The sequence below is a fragment of the Gopherus flavomarginatus genome, chromosome 8 (genome assembly GCF_025201925.1).
Source record: "Gopherus flavomarginatus isolate rGopFla2 chromosome 8, rGopFla2.mat.asm, whole genome shotgun sequence".
NCBI classification, from domain to species: Eukaryota; Metazoa; Chordata; order Testudines; family Testudinidae; genus Gopherus; species Gopherus flavomarginatus.
The window spans coordinates 68908968-68933235 of NC_066624.1; the positions used below are offsets into that span (position 1 = coordinate 68908968).

A 24268-nucleotide genomic window follows, 5' to 3' on the forward strand; every position below is an offset into this window, starting at 1 on the left:
TTCTGTTCAAATAGTGAGTATAAGTACAAAGGTGGTTTAGTCTTTTTGATTGTTTTTTTTATTTGCAGATGTGTATTTTGCTGGAATGATTTTAATGTGTATTTATGCTGGGGGAAAAGCTCCTCTCTAGTGTCTATAAGCTGAAAGACCTTGTAACATTTACCATCTAAATTACAGTGACAACTTTTACTTTTTTTCTTTCTTTTATTAAAAGTTTTTCTTTTTAAGACCTGATTGATTTTTTCCCCTTGTTAAGGCTCAAGGGAATTGAGTCTGTACTGACCAGGGAATTGGTGGGAGACAGGGAGAGAGAAGGGAGGGGGGGAAGGTGGAATCCCTCTGTTTTAGATTCACGGAGCTTGAATCTGTATTACCTCTTGGGGAGGGGAAAAGAGGAGGGGGAAAGGTGCATTCTTCCATTTTAAGATTCAAGGAGTTTGAATCACAGTGATCTTCCAGGGTAACCCAGGGAGGGAAAGCCTGGGAGAGGCAACGGTGGGGGCAAGGGTTTTCTTTCCTTGTGTAAGATCCAGGCGGTCTGGGTCTTGGGGTCCTCTGAGAAGGTTTTGGGGGGACCAGAGTTTACCAGGCACAGCAAGTCCTGGTTGGTGGCAGCACTACAAGATCTAAGCTGGTAATTAAGCTTAGGGGGATTCATGCTGGTACCCCATCTTTTGGATGCTAAGGTTCAGAGTGGGGGTTATACCATGACGCACCTTATAGACTAACGGACGTTTTGGAGCATGAGCTTTTATGGGTGAATACCCACTTCGTCAGATGCATGCATCTGATGCAGTGGGTATTCACCCACAAAAGCTCATGCTCCAAAACGTCTGTTAGTCTATAAGGTGCCACAGGATTCTTTGCTGCTTCTACTGAGATTGCAAGCTCCTTGGGGCATTCATACAGCTCCTGGCACAACAGAGTCCTGCTCCAGGACTAGCGTTTCTAGGTGCTGTGATACTACTACTAATAATAAAATCAAAACAAAAATCTCAATGACTTCAGTGGGAGCAGAACTGAGCCCTAAAATTGCACCACTGCTGAAAGAAAATTTGCATCTGAATAAAAGGGTTACTTACTGCATCACTTCAAAACATCCTTTCAAGGCAGTAACAAAAATATGGTCCGTTAGTGGGAAGGAGAAAAGTAAATAGCCAGCTCATCCTCTAATCCTTTGTAAAATAGTTTAGTTTCCCCAGCAACATTAAGAATCAAACTGCAGCACATGGAGGGTAAATCATTTTTGGTGGATCCATTTCAGTAAGCCTTGCATATGTGCATTCATAATGTTCTGTTGACACACAGAGCTAAGCTAATAGCAAACTCATAAATCAAATTGTGGCCAGGGCTACATTAATATAGGGATGTTTCCCCATGGCAACCTGTCTGTCATTGTACCAGTGAAGAATTAAAGAATCATTAACTAAACAGACTGCAGCTTGCTAAAAATAGTGTTTTGTGGGGTTTGTTTTGTTCTTGTCTGCTAAACAGAGTGAGAAATGAATTTAGTGTCTTGGGATTTGTCTGGAAGCTTCTTTCTATACAACTGATTTATTCAACAACCAAATGTTGCTGTTGCTAGCAGAATGGCATAGTGTGAGCTATAGAGACATGTCACAGCTTCTGAACTGAGGGGTGCCGTGAAAGGAGACCCATAAAGGAGCACAGACTGGTGTCTGTTGCTGCAGGTCTCAGCCTCATGCGATGACATGTAGTTTCATCATCTTATGGTGAAGGGATGCAACACACTGAAGAGAATGGGAACATCTAATCTATCTTTTATAGCAGGACGATCAGTGCAGAGTATAAATGGACCAGAGAGTGTATCTGAAAGGAATTCACATTCCTAAGCAGCAGATCAGCTGCCAGTCAAGCAACATGAGTGCGAGTGAGCGGCTGGGTGTGGCTGTACATCATTCCTAGCCTGGTTCTATAAACTCCAGCATTTAGCCTTGATCAGGATGGGAGGATCTGTATTGAAGTCAAAAGAAATGAAAATGGGATCTGGATAGGGTGGAGGCTACCTGGGAAAGTGTAATGCCCAGTGCGGTTTCCTGCACTGTAGCAGATTTTATGAACTTTACTGTATGAACAGTTTTAATTTTTGGTCTCCCCCTTGGAGGGGAGGATGAGCCAAGGGGCATCTGTGGAGCTCCCAGCTGGGGCTCATGTCACTTGTCAGATGCTCATGCTATTCCACGTACAGGAAGACTCCAGCTTATCCTGCCTCTTCCCACATCAGGTCCCCCAACCTAGTGAGCCTTCCCTTAACCAGCTAAGATGTTTGGAGAAGTTGAGCTACTCCTAGCCCAGGCAGTATTGATGGGAAGCTCTCTCTGCACTTAGCAGAGGACTGGGGGCAGTAATGGAAAAGTCACCGTTAGAGGGGGACTTCTCACACATTGAACCACTTACTCCTATAAAAATACCCTTTGCCTAGGGGAAGGAGCGATAGGCTGGGAGCCAGGAATCCTAATCACACCTTGTTCAACAAGCAGCATTAAGAATCCTCTGTACTTCACAGCCTGTGTTATCGAGCAAGGCCTCATGCACCTGCCTTCAGAGTTAGGGAAGTAACGTTCTCAGCCTCTTGCTGCAGGGATAAGTGAGGACTACAGAAGTCCTGCAAGGTCACTTCTGGCATAGCTGGGAATGGAGCCCAGCTCTAATAGGGGCGACCCACGTCTTAGCCACAGCCTACACTAAGGTAAGGCCAGGTCTGTGTGCTTGACTGTGGTGTCGCCAAGCTGCCTGAAGGACAGGCAGCCCCCCTGCCGAGGGGATCCTGAGCCATATGGGTGAGGGGGTTGAGATGGTTTACCATATGCAGCTTGGTGCTGATGCCTCTTCTCTGCAGAGAGCACTGTATCTGGCAGAGGAAATAAGAACAGTGGGAGGAACGAGGGAAGAGGGAAGAGAGCTGGAGAGAGAAGGGGACCAGATGAAGTACGGATGAGGGGGGAGAGATTGGAATAGAAAAGGAGGAAGAAAGCATTAAGGGTGAAAATACTAGGGGAGAGTTGGGATTGCAGAAGGGGAGTCTTTAGGGGAGGAGGGGGATTTTAGGAAGAAAATAAATATTGCTGTAAGCAGAGTTAGGATGAGCTGTACCCTGACATCTGGTGGTGAATTATGGAAAGTGCGGAAAGAATGTCGGGAATGTGAAGTCTTAAATATTTGCATAGGGACACCCAGCAAGGAGCTTGGGATGGTTATTTTGACAGTTGTGGGATCCCCAATTTCTTTATTATTGGGGCAGGATAAATAAAGTGTTGCCAGCTGATTATGTGAATGAGGAACTACGAGACTGCTTTATAACAGAAATGTCTTAATATAAATTAAATGACACTTGCTAGACAAGGGACATGGTTTCCAACTCGCAGGGAGGGGAGAGAGGTTGGGGACTGGTGTGTGTACCTGATGGTATGGGCCCCTTTTGAGGGCCTGGAACACCAATTGCATGTTCTCCTCTCTCCACTGTTAAAGAGTAGAGCTAATTTTGATTCCATTAGGAGTCTGTCTAGAGACTGCTGAGCTGAATTCATGTTGGACCAATGGTGCACGAGCACCAGGGCTCCCCTACTAAGAGCTGAAATCACTGAAAGAGCTGAACTGAGATCACGGAGTGCTGTGTTAACTAGTGGGGGAGCCTGAAGACCTATCGTTAAGCGGCTGGCAGAGCGGAGCAGTTGCAGCATGTTGGAGCAGCCCATGGAACAGTGAGCAGAGTGAAGCGGTTTGCAAGGGCAGCTGGAGAAGCAGCACAGCTGGTGTGGTGGAGCTGGTCATGGTGAAGGCTGCAGAAGAACTTCACGGAGAGGCAGAGCAGTTGGCCCTGGCCCACCTAAGGTGCCTCTTAACACCCTGTGTGGACATCTTCCCCCCCATTTCCACCCAGGCTGGGGGGGTAACATTCTACAGATAAACTTTTGAATTCTGAGGTGGCACTGACCAAAGACTTTTGGGTTGTTGGACTTTGGGGTAATTGGACTTAAGACTCTAAGGGGAAAAGGACATTGGCAAACGTACTTGGAGGTGGGTTTTTGTTTATGGTTTGTGTTATAACCCTATTTGTGGTGTTTCTCCAGTGGGATGCCGCATTGATTCCTTCCTTTATTAAAAAGATTTTGCTACACTCAGACTCCGTGCTTGTGAGAGGGGAAGTATTGCCTCCTAGAGGTGCCCAGGGGGGTGTGGTATGTAAGTGTCCCAGGTCACTGGGTGGGGGCTCGAGCCGGTTATGCATTGTGTTATTGATACAGAACCCCTGGATACTAAACCCGGCCCTTGTTACTGCCAACTCAGAGGGGCAGAAGGGTTACATTGCTAACAGACTTTGAGGGGAAATACTGTAGTGAACTGGCCTGTGTGTGTTTGTGCGTGCTGCTGCCTTCCCTGGGAGAGAGCTAACTGCTCAGCTGGGGCCACGTTGTGCTGCTCACACCAGAAGAGACAGTGTCTCCTTTAGTTCCAGGGGTGAGGCCTGTGTCTTTGGAGCAAGAGGATCCCCTCTTGTGACTGCGAGGTTCCAAGCAAGCATTCAGCACAGTGACATCTCTGCATCCTAGGCAGCTACAGGTTTGCCAGACAAACAGGGGCAGAAATAAACCAAAGGGCACCAGAGTGTGTAGGGGTGAAAGGGGGAGTAGACAGGGAGAGAAGATGTTTAAATCCGGAGGATGGTGGCTACAGGTGTAGTTGCTAATATAGTATTTCACAAAACGTTTGCTTTGTTCCGTGTTTTGTGTCTTTTGATTTAATTGTGATTTGGCTGTTTCCAGCAGGGGAAAAACAATCAGAAAATGGTCCCAGCATTTGACCAAGAGCCAACCCAGCCCTGACCCCTTCTATAGCCGTTTTTGTTTCTGAAGAACTGGCCAGTATGCTGTGACCCAGAGATTCTGGCCCACCTTCCGTGCTGCCTGTTGCCTTTTGTGTACATGATCTCTCAGTCTCCTGGAAATCGCATCCAGATCCCTAGAATTGTTTTCCTTCTCAACAGATTGTTCTGTTCCTTTGCATTCCAGGAAATAAAAACCCAGAAGGAAGCAAAAGCCTGGTGTAATGCTGCCACCTACTGGGGAAAATGGAGATGGAAACAGCTCAGAGACATAATCCAAATGTACAGGGGTGGGACTACAATGGAGGGAACGATCCACTTTGGAGCAGCCAGGATCGCAATGTTAACATGTTGCAAATATTTGCCCATTCGTTTAGAAGTTGAAGTCATACCTATGAGCGCAATCGTAGGGGAAGCCAGGAGTTGAGGAGATGGTTCCTGTCCCCTAGCTTCCAGCCAGTTGGGAAGGGGAACAATGCCACTGTCCCTGCCAGCAGGGTACTGCCCCCTCTGAATGTCTCTCCAGCTAAGTCCCAGTGCCTATCCCTTCTACTCCCCCTGCTCTGCGACCTGCAGGGAGAAAGGAAGCATTGCACTCAGCCCAGCTGGTGCATTTCTTTCTCTTCCTGCTTAGGTGATGCTGTGAGCAAACAGCACAGTGGAATTTGGGAGGCAGGGTGTGGGAAGACAAGGACATTTGGGCAAGGGGAAGAAATAGAGCGCTCAGGACAAAGTTGGGGGAGTTTTTGCAAGAGAGGACAACAGAGTGGAAGGTAAACAAAGACAAGGGGGAATTGTTTTGCATTCAAGGATATTAACATAACTTTTTATTTGGGTATATAATCTTGCTTCCTCCCCATGCAGTGCTCCATCCCTAAAACAGACTGCCCTTTGGGGCCTACAACTCTTGATGCTGTGCAGTAAACTTGAATAGAAAAACAGGGATAATGCCCCCAAACAGAATTAAACACAACCAGCCTGCCTGGCCAGTAACCTCTAGATCAAAAATAATAGCCCACAAAAAGCAACCAACCTTCCGTTGAATGCCGTCAGCGTTCAGTGCCCTTGGAGAAATGATGGGCCTAGAAAGGTAAGCCTCGAAGTTAATCTAAACTCTGTTGAGGGGGTGAGTGAATTACTGATATAATCCTTCTGCCAGGTGGGGTGGTAGAGCAGCAAGGACCAGGTTCAATATCTAGAGGTTTCTCTTAACCTTACAGGATAGTACTGTCTTGAGCCCCCAGCCAGAAATCTGGGAAAACTAAGCACCATCTGTTATAAACAGATAGCTAAGGGTTAACATCTCTTTCACTTGGAAAGAAGTGATCTGAAACACCTGACCAGAGGACCAATCAGGAAACGGGACTTTTTCGGATCTGGGTGGAGGGAAGTTTGTGTGTGGGTCCTTTGTTCTGGGGTCTTCTGCCTGCACTCTCTTGGCTATGAGAAGTGATTTTTGTTTCCTGCTTTTTAATCTTTTGTTTTCAAGTTGTAAGTACAATACAGTAAGGCATTAAGGTTTCTATTGTTTTTCTTTTTGTATTTACATGGATATAGTTGCTGAAGTGCTTTGAATTGTATTCTTTTTGAATAAGGCTGTTTATTCAATATTCTTTTAAGCAAATGACCCTGTATGTGTCACCTTGATACAGAGAGACCATTTTTATGTATTTATTTTTTTTTTATATAAAGCTTTCTTTTAAGACCTGTTGGAGTTTTTTTTTAGTGGGGAACTCCAGGGAATTGAGTCTGCAGCTCACCAGGGAATTGGTGGGAGGAAGAAATCAGGGGGAAATCTGTGTGTGTTAGATTTACTAGCCTGACTTTGCATTCCCTCTGGGTGAAGAGGGAAGTGCTTGTGTTTCCAGGACTGGAAATAAAGAGGGTGGAATCCCGCTGTTTAGATTCACGGAGTTTGCTTCTGTGTCTCTCTCCAGGAACACCTGGAGGGGGAAAGGGAAAAAGTTTATTTCCCTTTGTTGTGAGACTCAAGGGATTTGGGTCTTGGTGTCCCCAGGGAAGGTTTTTGGGGGGACCAGAGTGCCCCAAAACAGTCTAATTTTTTGGGTGGTGGCAGCTTTACCAGGTCCAAGCTGGTAACTAAGCTTGGAGGTTTTCATGCTAACCCCCATATTTTGGACGCTAAGGTCCAAATTTGGGACTAGGTTATGATATGGTGGCAGCGCTGGGATAGATAGAATCCAGAAGCCAGTAGGAATATTATATTTTTCTTTTCTCTGCTAGAGGCTTTTCAGCAGAGAGGAACAGTTTGGTTTTAAAAGGAACCAGAGAGAATTTTTTTTCTGCTCTCTCTGGCAGTTTTTGGCTTGCATATTAAGCAAGGAACCATTAACAGACTATTAAGGGTCTTTTGTCACACAATAGCACTCCCATTAGGAGTCAAATACCAGAACTATATACATGCAAATAAAGTGTTTTTTCTGGTTTACTTTACATTGAAAAGATTAGCTACAGGAAGAAAGGGAAAAAGGCACTGTTGCTAGGCAGACCCCAGGAGGCAACAGAGCCTGCAGTTCAGACAATAAACACCGGAGGGCACCCCAACACAAGAAAACAGGAACCATGACTTCTAAGGCAAAAATGGAGGCTGAAGAACAAAACAAAGAAGCAGAACACAGGTGACAACTGGAAAAAAGAGAAAAAAAGGTGGAGCTGAAAGAAAGAGAAGAACAGATCAAACAGGCAGCCCATAAAAGAGAACAAGACGCCAAAAATGCAGCCCACCACAGAAAACTAGAAGAAGAAGAGGTGGCCCACTGCCGAGACATGGAAAAACAACAAAAAGAAAGTGAAAAGAAGGAAAAACAGAAAAAACATGAACTGGACTTAGCGCAAGCTGGGCTGCATGCTCCAGCCAATCCTAACAACCCTTCGCCAATTATGGTTCCACATCACAGAAAATTTCCCACCTACAAGGCAGGTGATAACACTGAGGCCTTCTTGGAAAATTTTGAAAGAGCCTGTCTTGGGTACAGCATCCCTGAAGACCAGTACATGGTTGAATTGAGGCCACAGCTCAGTGGACCTTTAACAGAGGTGGCAGCTGAAATGCCTAAGGAGAACATGAACGACTATAAACTTTTTCAAACCAAGGCCAGATACAGAATGGGGATAACCCCGGATCATGCTCGTCGGCGTTTCAGAACCCAAAAGTGGAAACCAGATGTGTCATTTCCCAAACATGCCTACTACGTTGGGAAAAATTATGAGGCCTGGATATCAGGACACAATGTTAAATCCTTGGAAGAACTGCACCTCCTCATACAAATGGAGCAGTTCTTGGATGGTGTTCCTGAGGACATAACATGGTACATACAAGATGGAAAACCCAAAAATCTCGCTGAGGCGGGGGAGATTGGAGCCAGATGGATGGAAGTGGCAGAAAGCAAGAAAGCTACTGTCAAGGGGAATGAATACCCCAGGGGGCACACCGACCATAAACCCTACAACCGAGGGCAGCCAAAAACCCCGCCTACAACCCAAGTAAAGCCACAGACACAGTATTCTTCCACCTCACCAGTCTCCAGTAACTCACCTCAACCCAGTGACCCATCAGATGGAAGATGCTTTAAGTGTAATGAACTGGGACATATCAAGGCCAACTGTCCAAAGAACGCCATCCGAGTGCAGTTCATTACACCACCATCACACCAAAAATCCCCAGGCCCAGATGCCTCTCAAATACCCTTGGAGCGAAGGGAAATTTTGAGTGTGGGCGGAAAGAAGGTTACTGCGTGGAGAGACACGGGGGCACAAGTGTCAGCTATCCACCAATCCTTCGTAGACCCCAAATTCATCAACCCAGTGGCCAAAGTGACAATTTACCCCTTCATGTCACAAGCTGTAGACTTGCCTACAGCTGAACTGCCTGTCCAGTACAAAGGCTGGTCAGGAATGTGGACTTTTGCAGTCTATGACAATTATCCTATCCCCATGCTACTGGGGGAAGATTTGGCCAACCAGGTGAAGCGGGCCAAGAGAGTGGGAATGGTTACACGTAGCCAAACCAGGCAAGCTTCCAGACCCATTCCTGTTCCTGAGCCGTCCACAGACGCCCCGTCTGTGTTACCAGAGACCCAGACAGAGGTAGTGGAGCCGAATACCATGCCAACCACTGAAACAGCCACAGCACCTCCAGTCCCAGGCCCGGAACTGGAACAGCAACCAGCAAGTGCAACCACATCTTCAAACTCAACGCCGGAGGGCACCAGCGAGCCAGAACTGGCAGAAGCAACAGACAGCCATACCCAAAAGGCTCAGCCAGAACCTGAAATACCCTCAGGTGCACCAGCGGAGAGCGGTTCACCAGCAACGGAAACCACCCCATCACCTACATCGCTTCCAGAGGGACCAAGCCCAAGTCCACAGTCTGAGGAAGAACTGGTGACCCCAGCCTCAAGGGAACAGTTCCAGACTGAGCAGGAAGCAGATGACAGCCTTCAGAAAGCATGGGCGGCGGCACAAAGCACACCACCGCCTCTCCGCTCTTCTAATTGATCCCGGTTTGTTATAGACCAAGGACTTTTATACAAGGAGATTCTTTCTGGTGGACACCGGGAAGAATGGCAGCCGCAAAAACAGTTGATGGTTCCAACTAAGTACCGGGGGAAGCTCTTAAGCTTAGCCCATGATCATCCCAGTGGCCATGCTGGGGTGAACAGAACCAAGGACCGGTTGGGGAAGTCCTTCCACTGGGAGGGGATGGGCAAGGACATTGCCAGGTATGTCCAGTCTTGTAGTGTTCTTAAAATGTAGAAGTCTGTTAGTTATATACTTAGTGGTATATGTAAAGGTGCATGTGTTGTATTAATCTATTTATTTTACAGTTCTAGAAGGAAATCGCTGCCAGTGAGCTTCCCCACTGTCTGCAATTTGGGGGGCGTGTCATAAACAGATAACTAAGGGTTAACGTCTCTTTCACCTGGAAAGAAGTGATCTGAAACACCTGACCAGAGGACCAATCAGGAAACGGGACTTTTTCGGATCTGGGTGGAGGGAAGTTTGTGTGTGGGTCCTTTGTTCTGGGGTCTTCTGCCTGCACTCTCTCGGCTATGAGAAGTGATTTCTGTTTCCTGCTTTCTAATCTTCTGTTTCCAAGTTGTAAGTACAATATAGTAAGGCAGTAAGGTTTCTATTGTTTTTCTTTTTGTATTTACATGGATATAGTTGCTGAAGTGCTTTGAATTGTATTCTTTTTGAATAAGGCTGTTTATTCAATATTCTTTTAAGCCAATGACCCTGTATTTGTCACCTTGATACAGAGAGACCATTTTTATGTATTTTTCTTTCTTTTTATATAAAGCTTTCTTTTAAGACCTGTTGGAGTTTTTCTTTAGTGGGGAACTCCAGGGAATTGAGTCTGCAGCTCACCAGGGAATTGGTGGGAGGAAGAAGTCAGGGGGAAATCTGTGTGTGTTAGATTTACTAGCCTGACTTTGCATTCCCTCTGGGTGAAGAGGGAAGTGCTTGTGTTTCCAGGACTGGAAATAAAGAGGGTGGAATCCCTCTGTTTAGATTCACGGAGTTTGCTTCTGTGTCCCTCTCCAGGAACACCTGGAGGGGAGAAGGGAAAAGGTTTATTTCCCTTTGTTGTGAGACTCAAGGGATTTGGGTCTTGGGGTCCCCAGGGAAGGTTTTTGGGGAGACCAGAGTGCCCCAAAACACTCTAATTTTTTGGGTGGTGGCAGCTTTACCAGGTCCAAGCTGGTAACTAAGCTTGGAGGTTTTCATGCTAACCCCCATAATTTGGACGCTAAGGTCCAAATCTGGGACTAGGTTATGATACCATCCCTGGGCACCTCGAACAGGCAATATTTCCCTACTCACCAGCAATGAGTCTGTGTATTTGTCATAAACAGATAGCTAAGGGTTAATGTCTCTTTCACCTATAAAAGGGTTAACAAACAGTGACCTGAAACACCTGACCAAAAAGACCCAGCCAAATGCAGTTAAGTGAACTGATGAGTGTCAAAAGGCCTTTACCCAACTTAAGGCGACGCTCATGTCTGACCCTGTGCTCCAGGCCCCAGACTTTGACAAGCCATTCCTAGTCACCACAGATGCATCTGAGCGTGGTATAGGAGCAGTTCTCATGCAGGAAGCAACGGATCACAACTTCCATCCTGTCGTGTTTCTCAGCAAAAAACTGTCTGAGAGGGAAAGTCACTGGTCAGTCAGTGAAAAGGAATGCTATGCCGTTGTGTACGCCCTGGAAAAGCTACGCCCATATGTTTGGGGATGGTGGTTCCAGCTACAAACTGACCATGCTGCGCTAAAGTGGCTTCATACTGCCAAGGGGAACAACAAAAAACTTCTTCGTTGGAGTTTAGCTCTCCAAGATTTTGATTTTGAAATTCAGCACATTTCAGGAGCTTCTAACAAAGTAGCTGATGTACTCTCTCGTAAAAGTTTCCCAGAATCCAGTAGTTAAAAATTGTTCTTAAAATGTACAAGTCTGTTAGTTATATACTTAGTTGTATATGTAAATGTGCATGTGTTGTATTACTCTGTTTATTTTAGAGTTCTAGGAAGAAATCGCCGCCAGTGAGATTCCCCACTGTCTGCGATTTGGGGGGGCGTGTCATAAACAGATAGCTAAGGGTTAATGTCTCTTTCACCTATAAAAGGGTTAACAAACAGTGACCTGAAACACCTGACCAGAGGACCAATCAGGAAACAAGACTTTTTCAAATCTGGGTGGAGGGAAGTTTTGGGTGTGAGTCCTTTGTTCTTGGTCTGTTCTCTTTCTGGGCTCTGAGAGTGACCACAGGAATCTCCAGGCTTTCTAATCTTCTGTTTCCAAGTTGTAAGTACAAGGATAGTAAGACAATAGGTTTATATTGTTTTTTTTTTTTTGTATTTACATGTGTGTAGTTGCTGGAATGTTTTAAATTGTATTCTTTTTGGAAAAGGCTGTTTATTCATTTTTTCTTTTAAGCAATTGACCCTGTATATTGTCACCTTGATACAAGGACCAATTTTATGTCTTTTTCTTTCTTTTTATATAAAGCTTTATTTTTAAGACCTGTTTAAGTGTTTTTCAATGGTTAAGGCTAAGAAACGAAGGGAGGGGGAAAATCTCTTTGTGCTAGATTTACTAAGCCTGACTTTGCATACCCTCTGGGTGAGGGGAGAGAGAGATTGATCTCTCGGTACTTGTGTTTCAAGGACTTGAAGCAGGGAATCTCTGAGAGTACCCAGGGCTGGGAAATCTGGGAGGAGGTAAAGAGGGGGAAGGGAAGTGGGTTATTTCCCTTTGTGGTGAGACTCAGGGCATCTGAGTCTTGGGGTTCCCCAGGGAAGGTTTTGGGGAGACCAGAGTGAGCCAGACACTGGAATTTTTCTGGCTGGTGGCAGCGATATCAGATCCAAGCTGGTAATTAAGTTTGGAGGTTTCATGCTAGCTTCTCATGTTCTGAACTCTAAGGTTCAGATCTGAGTAGGACAGTTATGACAGTATTAAAAAAAATTTATTAAAAGGAGAGGGAACACAGCATCAATTTGGGAAAAAGTATGTACATGTAAATAAGTAAACACCTGCCCCATTGTAGCTTGGGCAGTGGTCTCTTGTCTCAGTTTCCCACTTTGTGGTGTGAAAGTCTGATGGATGAACATCCCCGTAACATGCCGCTCCTCTTTCCCTTCACTGCACCACAATCCCAGTGGGTTGTCTGAGGTCAGAGAAGTCCCAGAATTCAGGAGTGCCATCATGGGGGTTCACCATCCACCCCTGAAAGCAGGAGGTGAGCAATGCCTCTGCCAATGCCCACCACTGTCACTGTCGTCTCTGCAGCTTCTGCCTTAGTGGCAATGCTATACTCTGGAGTTCTGTCGCTGAGCCCGGTTCTTAGTGATTTCAGCTCTTAGTGAAGAGTGGAGAAACTCACTGCTGCTTCATCTGCTACATCGTCTGCATTGTCTTTTATCACAACTCTCACTGCACCAAGTCTAAGGTTCAACCCCCTAGACCAGCTTATTAGTGACTTCAGCTCTAGCAATCACTGAACAGAAACAAGAATTTAGATTGAATCTGATCACGTCTGTCTTTAAACACTGGCAGGGGAGGATCAAATGGTATCTTGCACTCTTTAAACACAGTCCATACCACCAGGTAGGAACACCTGTCCCGTCCTGTGTCCTTCTACCTGACGGGACCATTGTTGTTACTGTTATCCTTGCAAAGTTTGTTTATTAGTTGTCATTCTGGGTTGTTTGTGACCAATTTTTATGTACTTTCTAATTTTGTAGGGTTTTGGTTTTTTTTAGCTAGAAGAGTAAACAAATCCAGAGGCAAAATACATTGTTGTGGCTTTTATTGGAAAATAGTTAAAATAAACTTACAATGGAATCAAATTAGAATTTGTCCATATGTAGAGGTGAGAGAATTAGGCTCTGTTCATTCTGTCTTTGGTATCTCAGCTGGGATTGTCAGCCAGGGATGTCAGCTGGGTTGGATTTTTTGGGTGATGTGAAATGAAAGGATGATACCTTTTTTAAAATGACATCCTTTGGCTACATGTAACGTGCTATCTGTCGAAAAGAAGTGTAACTTAAGAGGAAGCCACATGAGTTTTGCTAGTGATGCAACTCTTCCATTCCATACACAACTTCTCCTTTTCTTTGGGTGATGCTGCAAGTCCAGTAGTCTGAAAATAATAGTAATAAATAATATAGCAACATCAGGCCAGGGGTGGGCTGAAATTTGGCATGACTATCCTACCTGCAGTAGGATAAGAGGCAGACACACACCTACCGATCATGTTTCCTTGTATGACTATAGGTTCTGTACATCAAGAGTAAACTCCAGGTTATCCCATTATTTTTTGAGTAGGGAAGGAATTAAGATAATTTAAGGCATGTCCTGTACAGAAGAAATGAGAATTCCTCCTGATTTCAAGGAGGCCAAGCACATGTACAACTATTTCCTGAAAGGACCCTAGTAGCAGTGGTTCCACCCAACACTCTTACATTTAAAATTATCTTTTCAATGCAGTCTACTTGGCCATTGTCTCCTTAGGGGAACTGAGGTATTTGGATATCATCCATGGTTCTCTTTTTCTCTCCCAAAGTCACACAGAAACCGCTCCAGGCACTATCCTGCGGATGTGTGTGTAGGACTTCCTGAGGGTGACGCTGCCATGATGGGACACCCCACGAGGTAGGACACACTCCTCTGTTAACCTCTGGATCTCGGGGTCCCAGCACAGCACCGTGGCGATGACTTCGTTCTTCTCATCCCGGCCCCCTGTGATGAACAACTTGTTGTTGCAAGGGGAAATCCCACAACTTGCTCTCTCGTGAGTGAACTGAGTCACTAGGCACCATGTGTCTTGAAGTGGGCTGTATGAGTACAGCGCTTTCATTGCTCCGCCTGCAACAGAAACAGAAATTGGTTTGCTCCTGCCGTTCATTCCTCTAGTTCAGGGGTAGGCAACCTATGGCACAGGTGCCAAAGGCGGCACGCGAGCTTATTTTCAGTAACACTCACATTGCCCAGGTCCTGGCCACTGGTCTGGGGGGCTCTGCATTTTAATTTAATTTTAAATGAAGCTTCTTAAACATTTTGAAACCTTATTTGCTTTATATACAACAATAGTTTAGTTATATCTTATAGACTTACAGAAAGAGACTTTCTAAAAACATTGCAATGTATGACTGGCACACAAAACCTTAAGTTAGAGTGAATAAATGAAGACTCGGCACACCACTTCTGAAAGGCTGCCAATCCCTGCTCTAGTTCCTAGCCAAATAAGACATTTCAACAGGGTTTCATCACTGACACTTATCAGAACACTTTACCCCCAAGGTAAAGTCAAAACAAGACTGCTCTGAAAGACCTACAAAGGGCCACCTATTTTTCATATCTCTATCAATTTTAAGGGACCATTGTGATCATCCAGTCTGACCTTCTGCATAACACAGGCCAGTGAGAGAATCTATCATGTCCCTAGGAAAGTTGTGCCAATGATTAATTACCCTCACTATTTAAAATAAATAAATAAAATAAAATTGTCTTATTTCTAGTCAGAATTACTCTAACTTCAGCTTCCAACCACCTGGATCTTGTTACACCTTTTTCTGCTAAATTAACAAGCTGTGTACTATCAGAAATCTCTTCCTTCTTGTAGGTATTTGATAGACCATGATCAAGTCACCTCTTAACCTTCTCTGGAAGAAACTTAACAGATTAAGGTGCCCTAGACTGTCAATGTAAGGCAGGTTTTCCAGACCTCTAATCATCCCTGTAGCTCTTTTCTGAACCCTTTCTCATTTTTCAACCTCTTTTTGAAAGAATTCTGACATCTAATCTCCAGGTATCCAAGGGAGGTCCATGAGCCCTATTTCCTCTCAAGACAATGGTACCATTATATTTAAAAGGCGCTGGGGTTCCTGCCTTGCTGTTTTCAGTAACGGTGCACTTTCTCCAGAACTGCTGTATTTAGAAGTGGTAGGCAGACCTGATAGGCTTGGTTTTATTGTCCTGCAATGTCCTGAACCCTTCATGTAGGGAAAGGGGTGGGAGAGCTATTTATAAACAGTTCTATTATAGGACAACATGATTTCAGTTGTGACAAAATAAGCCTAACAGACAATGTGCCTCCTGAACCCTCCATGTTGGGCTGATTTCTGTCCCAAATGAAAACTGTACTGGGTTTCTGATTTAATTGATGCTGTGGAAGGTTAGTGGGGGAGTGTTGTAAGTGGAAATATTCTGACTTGCTGCTTTTCTTATTTAGCCAATCTTCCACAAAAGCTAGGGAGGGCAGGGGCGTTGATCTGTCACATGGTTTTTTACTTCAAAGCCTGTGGTACTTTGGGTACTTTCTGTGATGTAATTAGCATGTCATAACAGGTTGAAACTGTTGGTTTGTGGGCAAGACCCTACACTACTTGTTGGTGTTGAATTTTAACTCAGAGGCACAAGGAGACCTGCTGTGTTTCTCTCACCCATCCTCTTCAGAGAGGGTGAATTGCATACTAGTCCATAGGGGCAGCCCAAGCCTCTATATTCACCTCTGAAATCCTACTTAAGGCTGCAAAATAAGGCTGCAGTGATGCCGCAGGCCTTGTGCTAAGCCTCTGCATGGGGCGAATTTCACCCTGAATCAGTAGCACTCTGCCCTGCATACCCATGCTAGGAGAGGTAGCTGGAGTCCACGCAGAAAAGCAATCACATTTTTTTTTTTAAGTATCTCCCTTTCCTACCCTCCTGCTTCTCTGTGTTCCACTGATGGCTCCCCCATCCTCTACCGGCTTTGCTCAGAAGGGGGCATCTCTGCAATGAACTGGATGCAGCAGCACTTCCTCATCACCTACAGTGGCACTGCTGGCACAGGAGACTGGTCAGTGCTCTGCAGTAACCCATCTTCCTATAGATATGCCTAGATGCCTGCATACTGAAGTCTTTGGCTGCTAGTGAAGTGGCAATATGAGTTTGGAGTGTTCCCATTGACATTTAAGGACCATATACAGTTTAGCTGATCCTCTTTCAAATTACATTGCAAATCTGCTAATTAATGTAATCAGCCCTGAATGTAATCTTGTGATGGGAGCTGGAGCACTGGGTCCTCCTGGCTCTGATCCCATTGAAGTCCATAGCAAAATTCACACCCAACATGCACCTCCTTTGCAATACATTTCCCATAACCAGCTGTCTGCATCTATATTGAACTGTAGACTAGAGTAGGCATGACAGTGTCTGAGTGTTTTGGGTTCCCATCCCTCACCAAGAATCTTTAAAGAAGAGCACAGGGTAATGATCGTTTGATTATGCTTCTCTGTAGGGTTCCAGGAATTAGTCAAAAATAAACTGCACTCAGTCTAGAGAAGAAAGAACATCACTGCTTTACCTACCCACAACATAGATGTGGTCACGGAAACTCACAGCATTGATGCATTTTGCTTCAACTGGCATGGGTGATTTCAAGCTCCAATTGTTCGTAGCTGGGTCATAACACTGTGTTTTGTCCGTAGCCAGTTTTCCATTGGGTCCTCCCCCAATCACATAGAGCTTCTTCTTGTAGCTGGCTGCGGCAAAGGAGCTCACGTTGACCATGAGGGGAGCTGCCTGTGTCACCATTAAAAAAACAAATCATTAACAACCCACTGAATAGTCATTTGGATTTCATGTCATATAGACTGGTGATTTCTTTTCTTTTGAATGTAAATAGTCCATGCATTGCTCTGTATTCTCTTGGAAGAGCCTGCCATTCATTGGTGTTCCTAGAAGCTGCCATGCATTCCCCCTGAGAGGAACTCACACCACTGAGCAGCACGTCTGTACTGCTGTTAGAGAGAAGACGGGCAACAGGGAGCTTGAAGTGCCACCGAAGACACAGAGCACCGCCCTGTCAGCAAAAGTGCCGCCAGGAGAGTTAAAATTAAAAAGATACCAAGAAATTGAAAAGGAGCCGCTTGTGCTCAGTGGGAGAGCAGCTGCTTCCCCACTCCCCTCCTAGCTACGCTACTGGCTCCAACTAGGGCATTCCCTGGAAGCCTGACCTTTGTTTGGGCCACTAGATCTGGCTGGGGTCCTGATTAGGTCTGAAACATTCCATTCCTTCCCAGTGTATCAGGAAGCTACCAACTTTAAAACAATATCACCATGGGGAGTGGAATTGCAGTGCCAAGACCAGGGCCGGCTCCAAGCACCAGCGTAGCAAACGGGTGCCTGGGGCAGCCAATGAAGAGAAGGGCGGCACATGTGGCTGTTCCGCAGCAATTGGGCGGCGGGGCCGTCACTCCCTGTCGGAGCGAAGGATCTGCCACTGCATTGCCGCTGTAGAAGAAAGGGCGGTAGAGCTGCTGCCGATTGCAGCTTTTTTTTTTTTTTTTTTTGGCTGCTTGGGGTGGCAAAAACGCTAGAGCCGACCCTGGCCAAGACCTTGCATGTTAGCAGGAATGGAGCGGGAGCAAACAGAATGGGAGGGGTGTCCTGATGAGCACATGCTTTGCCTAAAATCTAACTCAAAAGAGAGAGGTCTGTTTTTAGGCCCGTCAGCCTTGATGGTGTCCCTTTTGCAAAGGGTACACTTTGTTCAGATATGAAAAGTTAGGGTGCCAAAGTCAATAATGTGCAGCTTCATCATTTGGGATTGCATTGCAGTGGTGCGTGGACATGCTGTCCCATTGTGGTGGGGAGGGAGCAGAGGAGCATGGCTAAGCAGCTGGAGATGCACTGATCTGGCATATCCCTACTGTAGCGGCTGGGCCCATCCTCAGTCCAATTTATTTCCTGGGATGTATCAGCATCCAGTTCCTGCTGTAGATACAGTTTCTGAAAGGGGAACCCCTGAGACAGGGCAATAGTGGACACATTACCTGTCCCCCACCCCGGGGAGTTGTGGCCCATACTGACTCAGAGAGGTGCAATTTGTAAAAGGAGCCCTATAGGTGCATCTCCAGTTACATAATGTACCATGTGCAATGGCAGGAGAATTTCCTCTGCTTGCTTGAATAGAAATACTGTAGCTGTCTGAGTGGATTATTGTGCTCTTGTTTTAAACTGACATCACTAAACATTTTCCTTTTCAACATGTTAGAAAATGAGTGAACTCCACAGGTACCCTAGCTAGAGGGACTATTAAGTTGGTGCAGTATGGGTAAGGTAATTGTTTTTAGAGGTTGAAACTGTTGCATCCTCCATCCTCCTCCTCAGTGCAGTGTCATACTAGCCCTATGTGCTGGGAATGGAAAGTGAGTGGCTGGAGAAGAGCTTAGCTGCATGGGGAAGTAGCAGGGGAACATACTTCCGGAGAGCAGAGCTCCTCATGTCAGACTGTGATGATGATTCAATGCAGGCGTGGGCAACACATGAACTGCCAACTAGGGAAGGCTAGTCCCCAGCCCCACCCCTTCCATCCCCAGCGCGGCAAGAACCCAGAACTCCCCACCACAGCTGCCAGCCCCTGCCCCAGGCTAGCACCCTCCCAGCCCTGGAGCTCCAGGAGAGCAGGTGGCACAGCCCCGGCCCTCCTGGCTGCACAGCCCCAGCCTGAGCTGGGGCCACCAGATAGGGAGAGCCACAGAGGAGGGTCTGGGGGCAAGTGTGGGTGGTGCCATGCCTGGCTGTTTGGGGAGGCACAGCCTCCCCCAGCCTATGATACCCACCGCCCATGGATGCAGGCTACTGTGGTGCAAAGTAACTGCTTTGATTTCATCAAGCTTGAATTTGTCTCGCTGAGTTCAGTTTAGCCTGTGGGCTTCAAGCCATTAGCCCAGCCTTACCCTCAGCTCTCTTTGACCTACAGTGGAGCATCAGCAGGTTTCAGGAGGCCAGCCACCACATGAAATAACCTGATTGCCTGTGTTTTCGTTGTGCAAAAGAGCCAGGTTACACAACTGGCCAGTTCCCAATTTGTGTGGGAAGTGGTTGGGTGTGATTTACTGGGCCTGTCAATTCATCTCCTCAAATATAGTAATGATATGAACAGCAAAACCTGAGCACGCACAGCTTTCCTTAAATAGACAATATTTTTCTTTCATCCCTTAAGGAGTAGCACGAAAGAAGAAAAGTAGAACAAGTGACCATTTCTGAGGATAAATGAAATTGACATTTACAGCAGTTTCTTTTTCAAGGAAGTTTAACAAAGTCTAACCCTTTGAGATACGGGCCTATAATACAACCCCACCCTACCAACTACCCACAATCAGGTGCATCCACTACTTTTAGGGCAGTGTACATTTACATAAGTGAAGTGGTCACTCTATCTAAGGGGACCTCTTGAAAGCTCTCATCTCACAGATCCTCTACTTCAGCGTGGACTTGGTCAGAGCCACTTGGGCTGCACAACATGTTCTGTGTTGAAAGGCCCAGCACAAATTTGCTTTTCCTTTTGTCTTCTGAGTGCTTTGGCTTTACCCTGGGTTATGTCTACCTTCATCCTTATCATCCTGGAAATTTTAGTTCTGTCCCGTTATCCATCTTTGCTTTCCTAAGTAGCCACAGATCTGACTCCCTTTCTAGTCAGCTGAACCCGCTGGCCCTTCTTTGTCTCTTTGGACTCTTACCACCATCTCAGTGTTTAACCAAACCTCTATGCTGTCCATCCTGTGTGGGTGCAAAAATGAGGGGCAGGGAGTAGAGGAGCATGCAAGGAGCCTTCTGCTGCAAGGGTCAGGCACAAGCCCATAGATGAGCAAAGGCTCTGACCCTGACTCAAAAGAGGGCTTGGTGCCCACTCAGCAGATGTGGGCTGCTGTGGGGGATGCACATCCGGCATCCGTTGAAAGGGTGGCAGAGCTGCGGCTACAATGTGTGCTCCCTGGGGAGCCCAAAAGGATTTCTAAATGAGTCGGCAAGAATTCTCCGGATGGCTCCTGCTACAATGCAATATGCTCCTTTCCCCTCTCCAGCACAAGCCCTGGCTTTAACACAGTCAGCTGCTTCACATTTGTAAAGTGCTCTGAGATTCTCAGATGAAAGCAGCATAATAATGCAAAGCAGTAGTAATTTTCCACATAGTCAAATACTGAGGTCCCCAGCAAGTCATACATAAAAACAACCAAATACCTTGCAGCTTCTGGTCTCTCTCTCACACTTACACTGCATAGTGCAGCGGTAATGCACCTTCCTGCTATTGGTTTCCTGGGTCTGCATTTCACCACTGCCAGCAACTCCTCTTTGTTCCAATGTCTCCTTAGTTGATCCATATAATGTTTATCCTCTGAGATTATTTCTAATCCCCAAACCTGTTTTACACTTGTGTTGAAATGCATGAGATGCTGGTCTGCATGTACCTGGCTAGAGCTAACCGATTAGTAGTTTCCTTTATACCGGCTTGGTGTCTTCCACAGACTTAGAGCTAATTCTGCCATCTTGATGCCTGCTGAGCATTATTTTATTCTGGGAATAATCCCATTGACTTCAAGGAAACGGTTGTAGAATAAGAAACTGTTCAGCAGGAGTCAGGATGGCAGAACTGATTCTTCCTTTGATCCTCCTTGCCTTGAAATCTGCATTTTCAACTTGAATGCACAACTAATAGATTGGTGTGTGTTGTGTGTGTGTATATACTAGAATTGAGCTTATTTATTTTGAGGTACAATAAATACCTAACAAAATTCCCTGATTTCAGTTTGTTTCATTAGAGTTGCATGAAACAGAAGAGTTTGGCTGTATTTTACCTCTGACCAGCAGTTATGGAAAGGATCGTATGTTTCTACGCTGTTGATTCTCTGTACGCCATCAAAACCTCCAACCACGAACACTTTGCCACCTAGCACAGCCATTTTGTGCCTCCATCGCCCGATGTTTAAATATTCAATTTGGATCCATTTGTTGATGGAGGAATTGTATTTCCAGACATCATGTTGTGTTTCTTTCCCACCTGCAAGGTACACAATACATGTAAATGACATAATTGGCAGGACCTGAATTTGCTCAGAACCTCTAGTATGTTCTATTTGTCATACAAGACACAAAAGCCATTTGTTCATGGTATTTCCTCTGGAATCACATCTCCAGCAGAATAGTATTTGCTTTAGAGGAAAACAACTTGCATGCTTGAAGCTCATCTAGTTAAATTTGCATTGCTATACTTTGGAGAGGGCAGGGAAATTCCTGAGAGTTATTTTACAAGCCAACTCTTTCCCAGACATGAATCTCTATTCATGCTTCAGCTGTCCTACTACTTTTTGCATTTGTAACTTTACTGTACAATCAGTGGCCTATAGCTTGTAACGATGTGCAGACAAATCTCAGGAATGAGACCTGTTGTTGATTGTAGAATGTTAGACATAGAGTTTAAAGCCAGAAGGGACCACCAGATTACCTACTCTGACCTCTTGTATATTGCAGGCCACCAAGACCCCCCAGCACCCACATACTATATTCAACTCAAGTGAGACCCACAGGAGACTAGACTATTATGTGCCACAGGCACAGAACAGGGACCAATGTGCATCCTCAGTGGCAGGAAATTTAGTAAGTGAGCCATAGCCAGATAATCCTGGAAGTGGCCCACACCAACACCTTGCAGAGAATGGCAGTGACGTTGTGGGTTTTTTGCCTATCTGACCTGGAGGAAATTCCCTTCTCCACCCTAAATATGGCAATCAATTAGATCCTGAACATGTGAGCAAGAACCAGCCAGCCAAGCACCTGAGAGAGAGAATAGTCAGTACCAGCTCAGAAACGTGGCCCTCACTGTCCTATGTCCCATCTCCAGTGCTGGCCATCACTGATGCTTCAGAGGAAGGAGATCATGGGGGTGGGAGAGGGAAGCATAATAAATGGGAAGATGGTGGGGGCCTTCCTGACCACTTTCAAGGGGCCAGCTGAAACCCTGAAGCATGAGCTTTAGGAACATAAGATATAAACCAGAAGCAAGCCTCTGCCCCACCATCCCAAGCAATTCTGTCATACAATTGCATTCATAACTGTCTCCAGCTCTCTTAAAACTAACTAAGTTGTTTACCCCTACAACTCCCACTTGGAGGCTGCTCCAGAACCTCACCCCGTGACAGTTAGAAAACTTCCTCTAATTTTTACCCTGAATTTGTTGATGTCAAGTTTACATCCATTTGCTCTTATGCCAACACTTTCCTTTCGTTTAAATAACTCTTCACCTTCCCTGCTATTTACCCCCTTAACTTATTTATAAAGAACAATCATATCCCCTTGTTTTTGTTGAGAATTGGTGAACAAACAAACATGATATCAATTAAAAAATTAAGATTCTGTATCACATAGTCCTCAGCCACTTGAGAATCCCCCTGGGCCAGGAAGGTCCTGCTGGGGAAAGGTAAACCAGGTTTGCACTGGTGGAGCTGCTATTACACAGGGACGATCTAGCTAGCTGGTCCACTGACTTCCAAAGTACAAACACGGCACCTGATCCTGTACTCCTGTCTCATGAAACTCTCCCACTAAAGTCTGCCCGGAAGTTTTTCAGAGTGAAAAATTCAGTATTGGGTCCATTGTTTCTTGAACGTGAAAGGGGCCTGGCTGTGATCTCATTTCTCTTCATCTGACTTTGGGGCCAGCTATGATGCAAAAAAAATAAATAACCTGCAGCAGCGAGCCTCAGAGCTTAGGCCAAGTAACTCGGACTTGCACTTCAGGACTACAAATAGGAGTGTAGACATAGCCCAGGCTCTGAAACCTGGCAAGAGGGGAGGGTCTCAGAGTCCAGGCTTCAGCAGTATTAGGCATAGATTGATTTCAGTGAAATTGCTTCTTATTTACATCAGGAGATCAGAATTAGGCCCAATAGTTTAATCCCCAGAATAGGTTTGCAAATGAGTCTCACTCATTCAAAAACTTTGCAGCATTTTTGCCAGTACGTTAGTTTCTGTGTCATTTTTATTCATAACCGGAATATGAACAGAACTAGTTGAGTGTGAAACCCACTGCACAGTCTGAGAAACTTCACTGCATAACCTACAGTCCAGTTATGCAAATCACTTCACCAGTTACTATATTGCAAGGAGGATTCATATTCCATTACAGAATTGTCTGCACTCATTTGTATGCTGTGCCACAGCCAGATCACTGCAAACTGATGGAGCTCATCTCTGGGCCAAATAACAGATTGAATAGCAGATAATTAGCATGCTGGAAAGATTCATTGGTAATGCCTTTCTGTCTATGAATTTTTCACATATGTACGTTGTTTTATTTGCACTCAAACAGGTGAAGTGTATGAATGCAGAATGTCAGCATTCTTGTCTGCAGTAACATTTAGAGACAGCAGGTGTTCCAACCACATATTGTAGCAACCTTCCCATTTATGTTACAGTTTGTTCTCGCCTGTATTAGAAAATAGCCCTGACAGGAATCTGAACTAAACCATGGTTTTGAATTCTGTCTACATCATGGGGGAGGGTGAGATTTTTGAGAGAACTGGAGGTATTTAAATGCCTTGTCCTAAGCTTTGTGGGAAGTTGTGCATTGATATTCTCTCTTCATTAAGAGCAGTAACTGCAGTAAATGAGGAGACTGAGACTTCCAACAGCACCCTGAGGGAAACCAGCGGGTGGAGGGATGAGGACGCAGAGATACTGAAGGAATGGATAGCAGGGTAGAAAAGAACCACGTCATGGAGCCCAAGAGAAGGAAGAAAATAGAGAAGTAGAAAGTGATAAACAGTGTCACGGACAGCAGGCTAATCAGGAAGAATAAGCATAGATAAGTGCCCCCCTTTGATTTAGCTAGGAGAAAACAATTAATAACCTTGGCCAGTGCAGCTTTGTTGGAGAGGAAAGAGTGAAAAGCAGATTGGAGGGGACCAAGGACGTAAAGAGATCAAGGAAGTGAGTAGATGAAGGGGAGGAGGGATGCTAGTTAGAGTGCCAGGCTGATCAAAGTAAGCAGTTCTTGCAAAGCAGGGCATGTATAGGCATGTCTGGAGGCAGAGCAGCTGAAGAATGGGATAGAAAGAATGGGAGAACCAGCCACAGACA

At 45.5% G+C, this 24268-nt stretch overlaps 1 protein-coding gene across 3 annotated transcripts in view; it reads right to left on the reverse strand.

Annotated features, from left to right (window-relative positions):
• Positions 1-13159: 13159 nt before the first annotated feature.
• KLHL6 (kelch like family member 6) overlaps positions 13160-24268 on the reverse strand; it is a 29439-nt gene continuing 18330 nt past the window's right edge. For 2 of the 3 annotated variants that reach the window (XM_050964043.1, XM_050964042.1), the window contains exons 5-7: positions 20990-21192; positions 16718-16931; positions 13160-14234 (exon numbers count right to left, since the gene is read on the reverse strand). In XM_050964043.1, coding sequence (XP_050820000.1) covers positions 13933-14234; positions 16718-16931; positions 20990-21192 — 719 coding nt within the window. In that variant the 3' untranslated portion in view covers positions 13160-13932. The remainder of the gene's footprint in view (positions 14235-16717; positions 16932-20989; positions 21193-24268) is intronic. The other variant, XM_050964044.1, reaches the window with a different exon arrangement.